This window comes from Asterias amurensis, chromosome 9 (genome assembly GCF_032118995.1).
Source record: "Asterias amurensis chromosome 9, ASM3211899v1".
Classification (NCBI taxonomy): Eukaryota; Metazoa; Echinodermata; class Asteroidea; order Forcipulatida; family Asteriidae; genus Asterias; species Asterias amurensis.
Window position 1 is genome coordinate 15,901,632 of NC_092656.1, and position 15,849 is coordinate 15,917,480.

The 15,849-nt window shown below is 41.5% G+C and overlaps 1 protein-coding gene across 1 annotated transcript in view; it reads left to right on the forward strand.

Moving 5' to 3' along the window:
- Window positions 1-15,849, forward strand: part of LOC139941511 (phosphatidylinositol 3-kinase catalytic subunit type 3-like) — a 249,235-nt gene that overhangs the window by 222,105 nt on the left and 11,281 nt on the right. Inside the window, exons 18-19 of the mRNA XM_071938045.1 lie at window positions 1,781-1,871; window positions 2,014-2,139. Of these exons, the coding sequence (XP_071794146.1) occupies window positions 1,781-1,871; window positions 2,014-2,139 (217 nt within the window). The remainder of the gene's footprint in view (window positions 1-1,780; window positions 1,872-2,013; window positions 2,140-15,849) is intronic.

Genomic DNA, 15,849 nt, shown 5'->3' on the forward strand with positions numbered 1-15,849 from the left:
CAATTTTGCCAAATAAGAACTCGGCTTGAGCTCCAAGTATAGGCTTGGCTAAATTGACTGAAAAACTGTAATGCGACTGACCGTAATGCAACTGACCATGGTTTTGCCATGTATACCTAAAAGTTAAAGTTGCTGACCATTTATAAGTATCCTGTTTGATACTCATGTATAACAGCTTGGTGTTGCATGTAGTAAAACTTTCCTAAATGTTTTAGTTAAAGGAAACTTTTGAATTGTGACTAGTGTATTTTTTCCATGTCCTTTTTGTGTAATGCGACTGACAGCTTTTTTCAGCATGATAACATCCAGAGCACAAAGCCCACAACGTTTCTAATATCATCACTTCAAAGCCTTGGGTGTCAAGTACAAATCAGTCTATAAACTTCACTGACCATGGAATTGTCATTTTAAGCATGTTATAAAAATAAAAAAATTACTTTTGATTTCCATAATATTTTTGCTCTTGAAGTTCAGATCTCAGTATTGTTGTCTCACTCCAACCAATTTGCTGTAGCAGCCTGAAAACCTGCTCTGATTTTGGCAAAGGCGGAATCACAAAGATTTGCAGAGACCAACACCTAGTGCAACTTGTCTGACACTGGATCAACAAGGATCACATCCTCTCCCTATCTAAGACGCTGCTATAGAAGACGCTCCCTCTATCCAACACACATCTAGCATAGAATCTCTCTCACTGACTGCTCAACATACATGTACCTCACAATTCCACCTAATCAAAAGTGTTTACTTGACCGGAAGATAATGCTCTTAGGGATAAATTACTACTGCAGACCAAATGAGGCAAAGCATAGACATAATAACAAAGAGACTGAATAATTACCTATTGGCCCTGCCTACTGATAGAATATTCATGAGATACAGTAAAGTTTTATTAAAATCACAACTACTGAAGAGGGAAATTCTAAATTCACATGTGTCCATGAAGTTAAAATCTGACATAATCCATCACAAAAGTTTGGTTTGAAGGGTCATGCATCTCAGGAGATTGCCTTTAGGCACAATATTGTTTTTCAACAAGGGGGATGGCCCAGCAGAAACTGAAACCACCAGGCACACTCAATCTAACTTTACCACTCATTAATTATCTTAATCCTCCACAAATGTAATACATAATTTCCAATCCCCTCCAATTTGTTGTACACTTACATGTAAACTGCTTTGTGTGTCACAGTTTGTACTTTTGTGACTGTGACTTGGAATGGTATTTAAATTCCTTAAAAGTGTACATCTGCTCCTTTTACAGGTTGCCTCATCCTATCAGATTTGGGAGAAAGTTAAACCGTTAATTACATGTAACAGTCATGAGTTCCTTGTTAACCGTTTAAGAAAATAAACAAGTTGAACAACTCTAAGGAAAACCTATGGCTGTTTTTGCAGCAAATGTTTCGTTGTTAACTTCAGTGATCGTAACAAAATATTTAAAGGGCGGCTACACAGGATGTGAAGTTGCACTGAAACTAAGATGAATAAAAGCATACAGTGCAAAGCACAGTGCAAAGCACAAACTAATAGTACACAATTTATACTGGTTTAGGGGCCACTTATTCGCTATATTCCAAAGCCGTTCCTTTATTTACCGTTAAAACATCCCCACGTGATCGGGTTGTGACCAATCAGAGACTGGAAACTGTCCAAGGTATTTATTAATTGATGTTTATGAACACCCAGTAACCCTTTTGTTGTGGAATTGTTTACATACACTTTATTTATTTTAATAGAATTTTGATTTATTTATTTTTATGTTTTTACCCTTATGCAGACACTCAAACCTAATACTGAATCTGTTTTCATTGATGGTTGATGCCAATGTTCCAGATATCGCTTTGGAGCCTGACAAAACAGTCAAAAAGGTTTGTACTTTTTAACGAGTTAACATGTTTATATTATGTCATGTGTGTGTTCATGCTTACACTGACTCTTGTTTTCCTCGCATACATTGTAGTTTTTGTAAATTTGCATAACTGCTGTTTTAATTGTTTTAAACTCTTGTAGCTCCAAGATAAGTTTCGACTTGATCTGACCGATGAAGAAGCTGTACAGTACATGCAAAACTTAATAGATGTCAGTGTGGGGGCTGTATTTGCAGCAGTTGTTGAGCAAATGCACAAATTTGCACAGGTAACTTTAACTTCTTCAAACATACAATAATTTGTTTGTGTTACATCAAATGGTTGTACATGTAATGTCAAAACTAGTGTTGTGTTTGCATGTGAGCTGTATGGACTGAGTGCAGTAAATTGTTCTGAATGAGACTTGGGGCAGAGGTAGAATTGACCACCAGCACCAACACCCCTCAGATCCTATTACAACTCTATTTGCAAGTATGGTCTCAGAAATTGACATGATGCAGCACATGCTTGATGAGTCATCATGCAGTGCTTGGGCAAGGGTATGTGATTGGTATGTGTTTTTTTACTTTACCAATAACAAGAGCTGTTTCGCTGCGCTCTGCTACGAAACAGCTAATAAAGAAATTAAGGAAAGGGAAACAATGACCACGAAACAAGAGATATATCATTTGGTGAAAAGGTGAAATTTTAGGCCTTTCTCTTGAACATCTGAAGTGATGCTGCTGAGCGCAGATGTGTCGGGAGACTGTTCCATAATTGGGGAGCCGCAAATTAAAATGACTTATCAGCAGCAGATTGTAGAGTGCGAAAACTTTGTGTTCAGTAAGTCTGGTTTTATCTGTAGATGAGCGTAAGCCAGTATGTGCAGGTGAGTAGAGAGACAGACTGGAAGACAAATATATTATGGGCCAAGTCCGTTTAAGCATTTGTAAGCAATAACCATGTTCTTTAAAGAATGGCGTGGCATGATCTCGCTTGGTAGCATAGAAGATGAGTTTTGGCGTATAGTATGTCAGATGTGTGGGATCCAAGTAACACTTTATTGTATATAGTCTAATCTAGAAAAGACTAACGATCAGACGATCTGGTGACATGAGTCCTGGTGTAGGAAACGGCATATGTGGGTGATGTTTCGAAGATGATACGTCATATTACAAAATAATCAAAATCTCATGTTCCTTCTTCCATAAGAACCTTAGCCTTGATTCAAGGCTGTTGGCGTAGTGTGCCCCGGCCCGGTGCGCGGCACGATTCAGCAACAAAAACTGCACGCAGTGTAATACACGAACAGCGGCGTACTAGACATTTTCATTTGGTGGGGCAGGTGGGGACAAAGATTAAATTTGGGGGGGCCAAAGAAGTGCACGATTATTATTAAAATGTTAACTGATATATAGTTGATACATACCAATGCAGTTCTAAAACAGTCTACATAGTCAGCCGGTAACAAAAGATTGCGAAAACAACAAAATCTTAGAAAACTTGTCATTTTGTATAAGATAAAACTTTTCGACTGTATAAAAGGATTAAATTACCAACTGTGATCACCAAGTACCAATTTAGAGTTGTACACGGCATTCTCAAATAGGCTCTGTGGGTGTGTAAATACCCAAAACATAATAATATTAGGCCAAGTAAAAATAGAAAAATAGAAATGTTTAGTGTCCCCGCCTACTTCCTTTTTACAGGACACCTCCTTTTTTTTTTTGCTTAAGTTTTTTTTATGCACATTTTTTTTGTTTTGAAAAAGGGTTATTTTAAATGATCTCAGCAAAACAAAACAAAATCTGAATGTCTTGTCTGAATGCCTTGACCAAACTGTTTCATTAATGTTTTGTGTATTTCAGCAGCAGAAAAAAACATATTTGACATTCATGGCGGCCATCTTGAAATAAAAAATAAAAAGCCCCTCCTCCTTCCTTTTTTTGAGAAACCCAGACACTAAACATGTTTCTTTTTTGTACTCGGCCTAATTGTAACAAGTGTAAGCCATCAAAAAAAAAAAAAAAATACAGGATTGAAATTGTGGGTGTTTAATAATCACATTTTAGTTATGAAACCGATATTTAAAATAGGCCTACCTCCTCTCAATTGCACCGCTTGCTTCAAAGGAGAAGAAACTAATGGTCTAAGCAACCTTTTTCGCTGGCCATTTTGCTGTAGTAAATTTCTCTGTAGTGCATCTGACCATGGAGGTAGAAATTTCTACCTCCATGATCTGACTAAGTTGTGTCAACGGAGCTATTGGTCTGCGTTCAGACCACCACGTATTTAACAGAACTTTGTCACATCCTGCACTCTCTGTAACCGCAAAACCGTAACAAACATTTACCGCCAATACGATCGCGTGCGCGTTTCCATGCATTTTTCATGTTATAGTCCACATACTGATATGAATAAAAGTTTTCCTTTTTACGGCAGCATTTTATGCAGCCTTAAACGATTTATATATTAGGCCTATAAGAATATACTTTTCTCGGATTTCATATGGGGGGGGGGGCAAGAGAGGGGGCAAGGGTTCTGAGCGGGGGGGGCGCCAGCCCCCCCTGCCCCCCCTCTGGTTACGCCACTGTACACGAACAACGTATACATTGTTTGTGCAGTACATTATACAGCGAGAACAGTATAGCGTAGTCATGAGTGCGTGTGGCTCAAACAACAGCCTTGATGGGTTTGTAACATTTTATTGGGAATCCGATAAAAGGGCATGCATGATGTGGGCGTGTCATTCTAAACATTGGCCAATCACAGGGGCGATTGAGAATGACGTATTACTGCTAGCAATCATGGCATGTCGATGTGTGTGTACGCTGTACGCTAGCTGTATGTTGTATACATGTACAATGTACACTGTACACGTGCTTTAGCAGTGTCCGGAGCGTGGTGTATGTAAGCTATGATGTAAGGGGTCTGAATGCGCTGCCGGACGGTATACGACTAAACACCGGTGCCGGACAAGCCTCGCTCCGTCGGTCGGTACGGTGTTGAACAACTTCGAAGAGAGGAGGGGTTCCTTGGCCCATTGTCTTGGGTTTCATTATAACACGACGACTAGCATCATTATAGTACAATGTAGCTGGTAGACTTGTCCCTGAATTGGAAGCTGCTATACTAAGTGTAACGTTGTAGTGTAGTAGTATGGCAAGAGTTAGTTTATGAAATTGATCTTACTTGTAGTTGTTGTTCAGCCACACGCCATCTTCTACCGTCTGGTATGTTTTTCGACCAATACATATTTTCGATCCCCAACTTTGATTTACCGGTAGAAACGTAATGAATAGTATGTCTACATTAAAGAGCTGGGTTTCTTATCTCATGAAACCAAACATGGCTGGGCTGAAATGGGGGAAACAGAATGTTATTAAAGGGTCTATGTAACTTTTGTAGGACAAAAAACACAATGTCCACAAGATTTACACTAAACTTACACAGTTTGAAGATTATGATAGTAGAAAGCTTCCCTGAAAATACTACGTGCTGAGGTGCTGTAGTTTTTGGGAAATGAGCAAAAGAATGTATTGAAAATAATTTTCGTCTCATGAGACGAAAATTATTTTTATCATTTACAAACGTATTTTTATGACATTGTTTTACTCTTTTCTCAAAAATTACAGCACCTCAGTAAGTAATATTTGAAGGGAAGCTTTCCACTATCATTATCTTCAAACTCTGTTAGTTTAATTTAAATCTATGGACATTTTGAAAAAGTACCCAAATCCTTTAAGTGTTTGTGCTTCAAGGGGATGGGGTGTGTTGTACCATACATGTACATGTATGCCCAACATCTAAGAATTCTAACCAAGTAGCCATCTTGCCGGAAACCCTGGATACTTTGAACCTTTCTCAAACCATGGAGCAATAAACTCATTTCACACACTGTATGGTCTAACTTTCTTCCTTCTTTTTCTACATCCATGATTGATGCATTAAACGCGGTTGTTTTATTTTGTTGAAAGCTTGTGTAGTTGTGCTACAATGAACTGTTGCAAATTATACACCATTGACTTTGGGTCTCTCGCCCACCACCATTGCCATAGCCACGGCTTGTTTTCGTCGACGAGCACCATGTGCGAGTGCTTGCAGAATGTTGTGATTGACATCGCAGCGAGAGTTTATAGGTCAACCAACCACCAATGAGAACGGGTTGTTAGTAAACATTACCATAATGAGCTCCGCCCTAAATTTTGGCATATAGAAAACCATCAAGGCGCTACTTAGAAAGTACTCATGTACATGTACCGTACGTTTCCGTATGTGTACTGTACAGATGGAACATGTACATACATGTAGTATGTGTACATACGCTGTACACGTATTATATGCACTGTGTGTATGGGGGGGTGTGGAATTCAGTGATGGGGACTGGGATTTTGCAGGTCGCGGCTGGCGGGAGCGCCTTGATCAAGGCTATAAGAACCTATGTGAGACTACTGACACTCCCAAAATCTTACATACACCTGTACCACAACTCCATCCAAAGTAGCTCAATGCTTCAAAATGCACAACAATACAAATGTATGCTAGCACACCAACCTTGTGTGACCACACAAGTACAAAGGAAAGTGAATGCACTGAACTCTGCACTTCTATTCTTAAGCAAAGTTAAAAAATTAGCATAGGAACAAGAGTTCACAATGTTTGGGGAGAAAAGTACATATTTTGTGCTCCTGCAAAATAAAAACCATACATTAGAATGGGGGTAATTCTGTCATTAATGATGTGACCAATTGGCATGATAAATATTTTGAAAGATCCCGGACCAATGCTTGAACCTTGAGGAAGGCCATTGTTCATGTGATGAAGATCAGAGAAAATGCCATTTACATGTATGCAGACTTTGGTGGTCCTGCCGTTGAATATGACCGGAACCATTGTAAAGCAGTTCCTCTCAGGCCGATTTCGTTTGACATTTGATTTAGAAAGACACTGTTCTACCGTGTCAAACACTGCTGACAAACCATTATGCTGTTTTTTACATACATGTAGAGCAATGCAGTCCCAGTAGAGTGAAGGGAGGGGTAAGCTGATTGGAGTTCTTTACCAAGATTATTTGTATCCATATGGCTATTGGATGATGCACTTGAAAACGTGTTTCTCAATCAGTTTGGAAATAGAGGGAATATTGGCCATTATTGGACGATAGTCTTTGAAGATATCAGCATCTAGATTTTGTTTCTTAATTATGATGGTTTATGATGGTTTGTTTGAGTGTCTCGGGAAAGACCCCTGTGGAGAGAGACATGTTTACTATACATTTGATAACAGGAGCAAAAACATCTACATTTTGTATGGTATACCATGTAGGTATTGGATCAAGAACACAACTTTTAGTAGCCGACTTATTGAGAAGATCTATGACATCATTATCATTTAAACAATCAAATTGAGAAAGTGTTCATGATACAATATAATCTACAGGAATGTGTTCGACTCTGTTAAGCCTGGTCTGTTCAATGTTTAGTTCTTCACGGATTTTTGCAATTTTGTTCAGAGAAATAAACAGCAAAATCATCACATACATGTACATGTAGTATCTTTGAAGAGCTATGGTTTGGCACTATCTTCTCGTTTTTGTTCAACAGTGTGTTGACCAATTTAAAAACATTTTTTACATCAGCATGCTCCAGTTTGGATTTGTAATGAATAACCTTAGCATCATTAATCAGTGAATTATTAAGCTTGTTCTGTTCAATGTATAGCTCATGATGGACAGCTGACTTGCTCTTGTTCCATCTCCTCACAACCCAGGTCAAAATTCCAGTTGAACCTAGTTAACTGGGGTCAACTGGTTCAACTGGATAGTGACCAAACTCATCCATTTTCCTTATTAACCAACTGGTTTGGACTAGGTTTAACTGTGTTCAACAAGGTTGAAATTATAAACCAGTTGGTCTCTGTCCATTTTCCATATTAAACCAACTGGTTTTAACTGTGTTTAACTAGTTTATCAACTGGTTTCAACTAGTTCCAGTTAAACCCAGTTTAACTAGGTTCAACTGGAATTTCGACCTGGGAAGTCTTCGTCGCTCACGGCGAGCCCTTGTGGAGGTCCGAGTTTTACCACGGTTGCCTCACTCTGGAGTTACGAGGCTTCATGGAGATCGGGGCATAGGTATCAAGAGCTTGTATGATGGTCTGATGATACTGGGATGCAAGTCTGTCAGTGCTTGTAGATTCCAACAGGTACATGTACATTTGGAATTTACTGGCAATGTCTTTATTCAGTAAATCTGGTAAATTTGTCCTTACATTACTTCCAAGGCTTTCACCACACAGAGTTTACTGTCGGGGGGATAATGTGCTAAAGTCACTTTCTCGGCAGCCTTGCTGGCTGTAGAGCACTTCAATGGTTTCACCAGGGTAAAAACAAAAGCTGTTTTCGTTTTTTGCATAAACTGCAAGTCCAAAGCGATTAAGGATGAACAGCGTCCTGCTGTAACAAGTGCAACCAGCATAGCTGTTGTCAAAGTCAGAAGCCTAAAACTCAGCTCTCTATTCCGAGGGAGTGAAAGGATATACTGTAGGACCCTCCCGGTATCCCATGTTGTACAATATATAGGCTGTGGTTGACGAATGTTAAAGATTCCTTTGAAAAATCTTGAAACCAGGGAATGTTGACCAACCGGAGGTCCTTCCATCGGAACATGAGCTGAAGAAATTGCTGATCTACAAACATTGATCGTTCTATATTGTAGTTCTTGCTGGAAAAGACTGTGCAAGAACTCAAGGATGTCAGCTAGAGGTGCTCGAATAGGATCAACTTGGTGTTGAACACACTAGCGACTCCATCGGTTCCATGCTGAATTGAACTGGGCATTAGTGCCATGACGCCAGGATGATAAGATGACGGAGGACACTTGCTGCGAAATACCTCTTGCTGATAAGGATTGCCTGATAGCTTCCATGCAGCTAACTGCAAGGTTTTCCACATTGGATAATATTGGTTGTTGTGACACAACCTCAGTAACTCCAATAAGACTGGAGTTCTCACTGTGAGTTCTAACAGACGTGGGTACCAGGATCGCGTTTTCAACACAGGGTCTATCAGAAGAACTGTGGCTTCGTATGCAAGGACCTTTTGAAGACATCTTGCGAGAAGTGCAAATGGGGGAAACAAGTAAACTTCTAGGTTTCTCCTTCGATAGGACAGCGGTGCAGGAAAGACTGCCTGAATGCTCGAGGATAGGGGGCCGAGTAGTCATGCAAGGGCCCTCACCGCCAACTTTCTTGCTCGAAGAAAGCTTAGGAAATGTTCTACAATCTTGTTTACTTTCTCCCCTGGCAGGGCCAAAGTCATTGTGGATGAATTGAAGAGGAAACCAAGGTATAAGTAAACTGGTATAGACTGTCTTGCCAACGGAAACGCAGGTATTTGCGATGTTCCATGTGAATGGGGACCATGAGGTAGAAGTCCTTTAGGTCGATTGAACCCAAGAAGTCGTCTAGATTTAACAAATCCTTTACTAGATTTATTCCGTCCATCTTGAAGCACTGATAAAGCACAAACTTGTTTAGCAGATGAAGATTTATGATCGGCCGGAGCTCTCCTGAATTCTTTGGAATTAGAAACAGAAAGGAAATTAATTGGCCCTCCACTGGATCGTCCAGTGTGGTGGCTTTTTTCTTCAATAACTTTTGAACTTCGGCTGGCACTAACTCTACTTGAGGTGCGGAGTCTTACTGATTGGCAGGTACTTTTTCCTGCAACTGAAACGGTGGCTTTATAAATTCTATCTTGTGGCCATAAACTGACTGGAGAATCTAGCTGTCTTGCATAAGAGTTCTCCAGTGTTGAACAAAAAATATGAGACAACCTGTCTGATCTATTCTTTTGACTTGTCATCAGCATTCCCGTTGCCCTTGAATGTGTTGCGACGGGAAGACCACAATGACCTTCCATTTCCATAACTGGTGGAATTGTTAAAGGATCGTCCGCCTCGAAAGGTACGACCTCCCCTGAATTTTCTCTCGACTGCTGAAGAGTACGGAGAAAATCTACTCTTTTTCAAAGAAATAGATGTCGATCCAGAGGTTCCCTTGATGACCTTGGAGGCTAATTTATTAGCCTTTTCTGCCTCCTCTATATCTTTAACAAGATTGCCACCGAAGAAGAAATCCATCGAGGGTGCTTTCTTTTTAAAAGAGTCAAAACGCTTGTTGAGTAGATTGTCAAAGGCATGTTGCCGAGCTACGGCAAGGCTCTGGCTAGCTGACCCCAGCAAAATAAGCGCAGAAGCAACATGTTCCTTCATCATGGTAGCGTCGATCAGGACACAAGGGGTCTGCAAGAGCATCAAAAAGATGAACCAAGGGGAGGGCAGACTTGAGAACATGGCCATGTGAATCTTTAAGGCGGTCATCTTGAGACACCATGGAGGATCGAGCTTCTTTAAAGGAAGACTTTACCTGGCTAGGAAATTCTGGAGCTTTGAAGAATTGTTCTTGCTCTGTAGGAATGAGATTATTTGAAAGTTCTTCCTCAACAAACTGCCTGTGGAACTCAAGAAACTCTCGCGGCCATTGACGGAGAATGCCGTTGGGAAGAAGGGCAAGGCGACCCTTTTTCTGGCTCAGGGTTCTGTAGCTGTGCGTTATAGCACGTTCTCCTCCCGCCCAAGGCAAGGCGGGGTCGGTCGTTCCACTTCGATCGACCCAAGGCGAGGTCGGAGCAGAAGTATTGGCTGTAGGTTTCTTGGCGGAGGAGCCATCTTACTGGTTGATTTAGTTTTCGTTGTAAAATGTAGTAAGATTTAGAAAGGTAACGTACATAAAACTAACTAAAGGACTGGAGTGCGTGAATAACACGTGCATTACAGACCGTACCACGAAGAACAAAGACTTGCTTCAATGGTTTAGAGAGGTATTTATGTGCTGGGGCATGGGCTCATTTTGCATTTTTATGAATGGAGGAACTTTCCATTTTATTTAAAGGGTGGTTCAGACCGTATTAAATGGAACATAAAACAGGGTGAGTCTGACGACTAGGCTGAAATATAATTGGGTCACCAGCTGGATTTGGTCATTGGTATTGTTGAAGACAAGTTGGTGAAGGATTGCAAAGTTCATGAAAATCTATTGTCTGATTACCACTCTGTTCATTTCAAGCTTAACCACAAAAGCCTTAGCTACCCAGATCCTATACTCATTGTCGGGATTTCAGGTCTGTTGATAATAATAATATGATGAAGGAATTGGAATCCAAACTAGTTCCTGTAATGAGTATTGGTAATGTTGATGACCAGATACAGTTATGACAATACTATTCAAGCGGTTCTGGACAATACTGTACTGTCAACACCCGTAGTAGAACTGTACGCCCCAAAATTCCATGGTACAAAGAAAACATTCAATTTGCTAGAAGGGTTAAGCGCCGCCTTGAACGTAAGTGGCGCAAGAGTAAATTGAATGTTGATTGTGAAGCGTATGTAGAGAACTATCAGAGCTCAAACGACTTATTGATAGTGCTAAGGTCCCTTTTTACTCTGATAAGTGAGCCACTGGTAATGTGAAAGATGTTTTCAAAACTATCCACAATCTTCTGAACTCAAAGTGTAACAAACTCCCTGTTGGGGAATCTGGTAAATCATTAAGTGATAAGTTTGCTAATTTCTTCAGGGGTAAAATTCTGAAGATTAGGAATGAGCTTGATGTAATATCCACAGGTGACTCCACTTCTAATGTTCACAACTTTGATTCTCATGATGTTACCGTTAACTGTGCTTTATCTGAATTTACTCCTGCTGATCAAGAAGAAATCACTTAAGTTATGGTTGGTTCACCCAACAAGTCTTGTACATGTACTCTTGATACATTTCCCACATGGTTGCTCAAGGACCAAGATCACATAATGGCTCCGTACATTACTCATATTGTCAACACTTCTTTTCAAAAAAGTATCTTTCCCAGCTCATTATGCCAAGCCATTGTCACACCAGTTCTTAAGAAAGCTAACCTGGATCATAACAACTTGAACAATTTTAGGCCGGTTTCCAACATTGCTTTCTTATCCAAACTTATTGAAAAGGTTGTTTCTTGTTGCCTGAATGAACATACTGAGTCTAACTCTAACCAACCTTTTCAGTTAGCACACAGGTACAAACATAGTACGGAGACTGCTTTAATGCGTGTAAAAAATGACATCATGACCGAACTTGATCAGAACATTAAATGCAGTGTATCTTGTTATGCTTGACCTGTCGGCTGCGTTCGACATGATTGACCACGAGATTTTAATTTCCAGACTCGGAACATCCTATGGTTTTCGTGGTCTCGTGTTGAACTGGTTTAAATCCTACCTCAAAGGCAGCAGTAATTGTGTCTCTGTCTCGGGCAAACATTCTGAAGAGAACAGAGTTGATTTCGGGGTTCCTCAGGGCTCCGTGGTGGGCCCGCCCTTGTTCACCTTTTACACATAACCTGTTTCCAACATCATTGATCGTCATCACTTGCGATATCGCATGTACGCAGGTGATACACAACTCTATACAGCCTTTGACCCTTCCACTCAAGGCAGCTCTGACCTACATGTAGCCATATCTAAACTCTGCTCCTGCATTTCAGACATTAAGGGATGGATGTTATATAGCTAACAAGCGGAAGATCAATGATGAAAAGACAGAGTTTTTCGTCGAAGCATCCCCCCATGCTATCACTTCTCTGTCCAATGTTGTCCTCCCCATCGGCAACTCTTCCATTAAGCCATCCAGGTCATTTAGAAATTTGGGTATCATGTTCGATCCATCAATGTCCATGTCTAATCACATCACTGCTGTTTGTAAATCAATTAATTTTCACCTTCGCGACCTTCATCGTATCCGCAGATTTCTTGACCAGGATACATGCCACCATGCAGTACGTTCCCTCATAACCTCTCGTCTTGACTACGGCAATGCCATCCTCTATGGTATTACTCAGGCTGAACAAAACAGACTTAAGAAACTCCAAAACCATGCTGCTCGTCTCGTGCTCGGCCAGATCTTTCCTTGTTCAGATTCCTATTTCTACCAGTAGGCCCCTACTTCCTAACATTTTTGTAAACTGTTACTTGTGTTGAGCTAAAGTTTTGGAACTCTTGGCAGAACCCTTGAAGCACTGCAGAGACACTGTTAGTACGATGGTACTCTGATACTGAAAAGGATCTCTGTTGTGGTGTGTATGCCCTACTGTGGACTAACCATGTTGTGCTAAATACAGTGCATAAATGTGGGAATGTAACAAAACTTGCCACTCTGTCATGTCACATCATTGAAAGTTTGTTAGCAACAAAGCACATACCTCTTCTTCCCTACTTTGGCGTTTGATTCTGTTTTAACCCTTTCACTTTTCTGGGCAAGCCAATTAAAATCGGATAAAAGTAATAAGCTACACATGTAGTGTTAACTCATGTGGAACAGCTGAGGATTGATTGGTTTATCAATACTTAGTGCCAGATTTTTGTAAACGTGTATAAAATCCATTTGGGATACATTTTTCTAAATGTATACTTTTTTTTTTAAACGCCCATAGTGTCCGTTGCCTTTGAGTACTATCTTTGGTGTAGGAAAAAGGGCAGGACTACTATTTTTTTTTAGCCTAACTGCCTCTGAGTAAGTTATGAAAGGGGGACACCGGCTCACTGTTTACCTTGGTTGAATCATATATAAAGTTTGTTTACAATGTAGTTGTTGTTGTAAACAAAAAATCTTAAAAATATCATAGTTAGGGAAAAATTATTAAAAACCCCAAAGCATTCAAAGGTCAGCGTTTATGCTTTTCCAACCATAACTAACGGTCAAATTTACCTGACATTGTGGCGCACTGTTGTAAATAGACTGTTTATGGAAATATTTTACTATGGCGCGGCATGAGGATCCAGTCTTTATATCCATGTGTATAAAAGCAACCGACATACACGCATCATGGCAATTGGCACTATAGAACACTATAGTGTTCTAAAGTGCTTGTTGCCTTGATGCAGATATGTTGCACTAGCCCTACTACTTTTGCGTTGCCAAATGCAGTTGGAATGCAATAATGCACCCTCCGGCTGTGCCAGGGCCCAATAAGTTCATAAAGCCAGTATTAGCCCAGCAATTGCTAAGCACAGTTAATAGTATTGCTTAGCAGAAACTGGTAACCAACCCAAATAACTTAAATTTGAAATTTTGTGATGTTAAAAACGCTGGACACTATTGGTAATAATAAAAAACTAGTCTTCACAGTTGGTGTATCTCAATAAATGCATAAAATAACAAACCTGTGAAAATTTTAGCTCTGATTTCAACTCTGATTTCAAACCTTGGTATCACCAACACCAGACAGCCAACGGCAAGGGCGGAGGAGGTCAACCTTCCAAAAATGGAGTGGAGCCCCGAAGGCGGAATGGTGCCTTGCAAACACTGTTTCGACAGCTCCTGCAGCCAAGCTGATACCAAACGGCATGCTTCGCATTCCTTTGGATTCCATCAGCAAGGCTGAGAGGGGGATTCTGATGCCTGGGCAACCCAGGATCTCCATACTTCATTGCCCAGGCTTGCGCCCTGGAGAGGTCACTCCAGCCTCACCCTAGAGTGAGGACACAACACGGTAGCTGGCAGTTACGGGTTATAAGTCCCATCCAAATTGGCGAAGGGAACGGGGTGCCACGGGCCAGTTTCGACGATGGGAGGAACCATTGCGTTTCAGTGGTCGGCGGGCAGCCCCCGGCCAGTAAGGTGTCGACCCGCCAACGCACGTCTCCCTCAATGGGTGCTTGGGGCTTAGTGTAAAGCACGACAAGCGGACGTTAACACCGCACCAGGCAAGAAAGGAAAACTGAAAATGGAGATGCCAGCTTTTCAAATATTAAGCTGGAATGTAAGAACCATGTGCACAGGGCTCTTAGACAGCCTTGACCAAATCAGCGACTCTCGCAAGACCGCCATTATCGACCACGAGCTCGACCGACTCAATGTTGACATTGCTGCTCTGCAGGAGACACGATTTGCTGACACTGGTTCCCTAAAGGAGAAAAACTACTCTTTCTTCTGGCATGGCAGGAGTGCAGAAGAGACTTGAGAACACGGCGTTGGCTTCGCAGTGAAAAACACGCTGATTGCCACAACTGTACCACCGACAGGAGGCTCAGAACGCATCCTCACCATCGGCTTATCCACCAGCAGCGGACCAGCCAATCTGCTGAGCGTTTATGCCCCAACACTCTGCTCTTCCCCCGAGTCCAAAGACAAGTTCTATGAGGAGCTCAACATGGCCATCAGCACAATCCCAAAGAACGAGCACCTGTTCCTCCTGGGGGATTTCAATGCTAGGGTTGGTGTCAACCATGAATCCTGGCCAGACTGCCTTGGACACTTTGGAGTGGGGAGCATAAATGAAAATGGGCAGAGACTGCTAGAGTTATGCTGCTATCATCAGCTCTGCATTACCAACACCTATTTCCAGACCAAGCCATTGCACAGGGTCTCCTGGAGACATCCAAGATCTAAGTGCTGGCACCAGCTTGATCTCATCATTACTAGACAAGAGGCACTCAACTCCATCCGTTTCACCCGCACCTTTCACAGTGCAGACTGTGACACGGATCACTCCCTCGTCCTCAGTAAGGTCAAGCTACAGCCGAGGCAGATCCACCATGCCAAGCCGAAGGCACGGCCCAAGATCAACACCAGCCGCTCCAAAGACCCAAATATCACCAAGCTCTTCCTCACCTCTCTTGATCAAGCACTCTCCTCTTCCAATCAGCAAAGTGGATCTGCCTGCGTGACACCATTTATAACAAAGCCCTCGCAGCATACGGCAAGAACGTAGACTGGTTTGAGGCAAATGCAGCGGAGATGGGGCCGGTTATAGAGGCCAAGCGCACCGCCTTTCTCAATTTCAAAGAGAATCCATCGCCGAGGAATCTTGAGGATCTAAGAAAAGCTGATGCAAGGCCCAGCAAACTGCACGACGCTGCGCAAACAACTATTGGCTCAAACTCTCCTCCACCATACATGTTGCC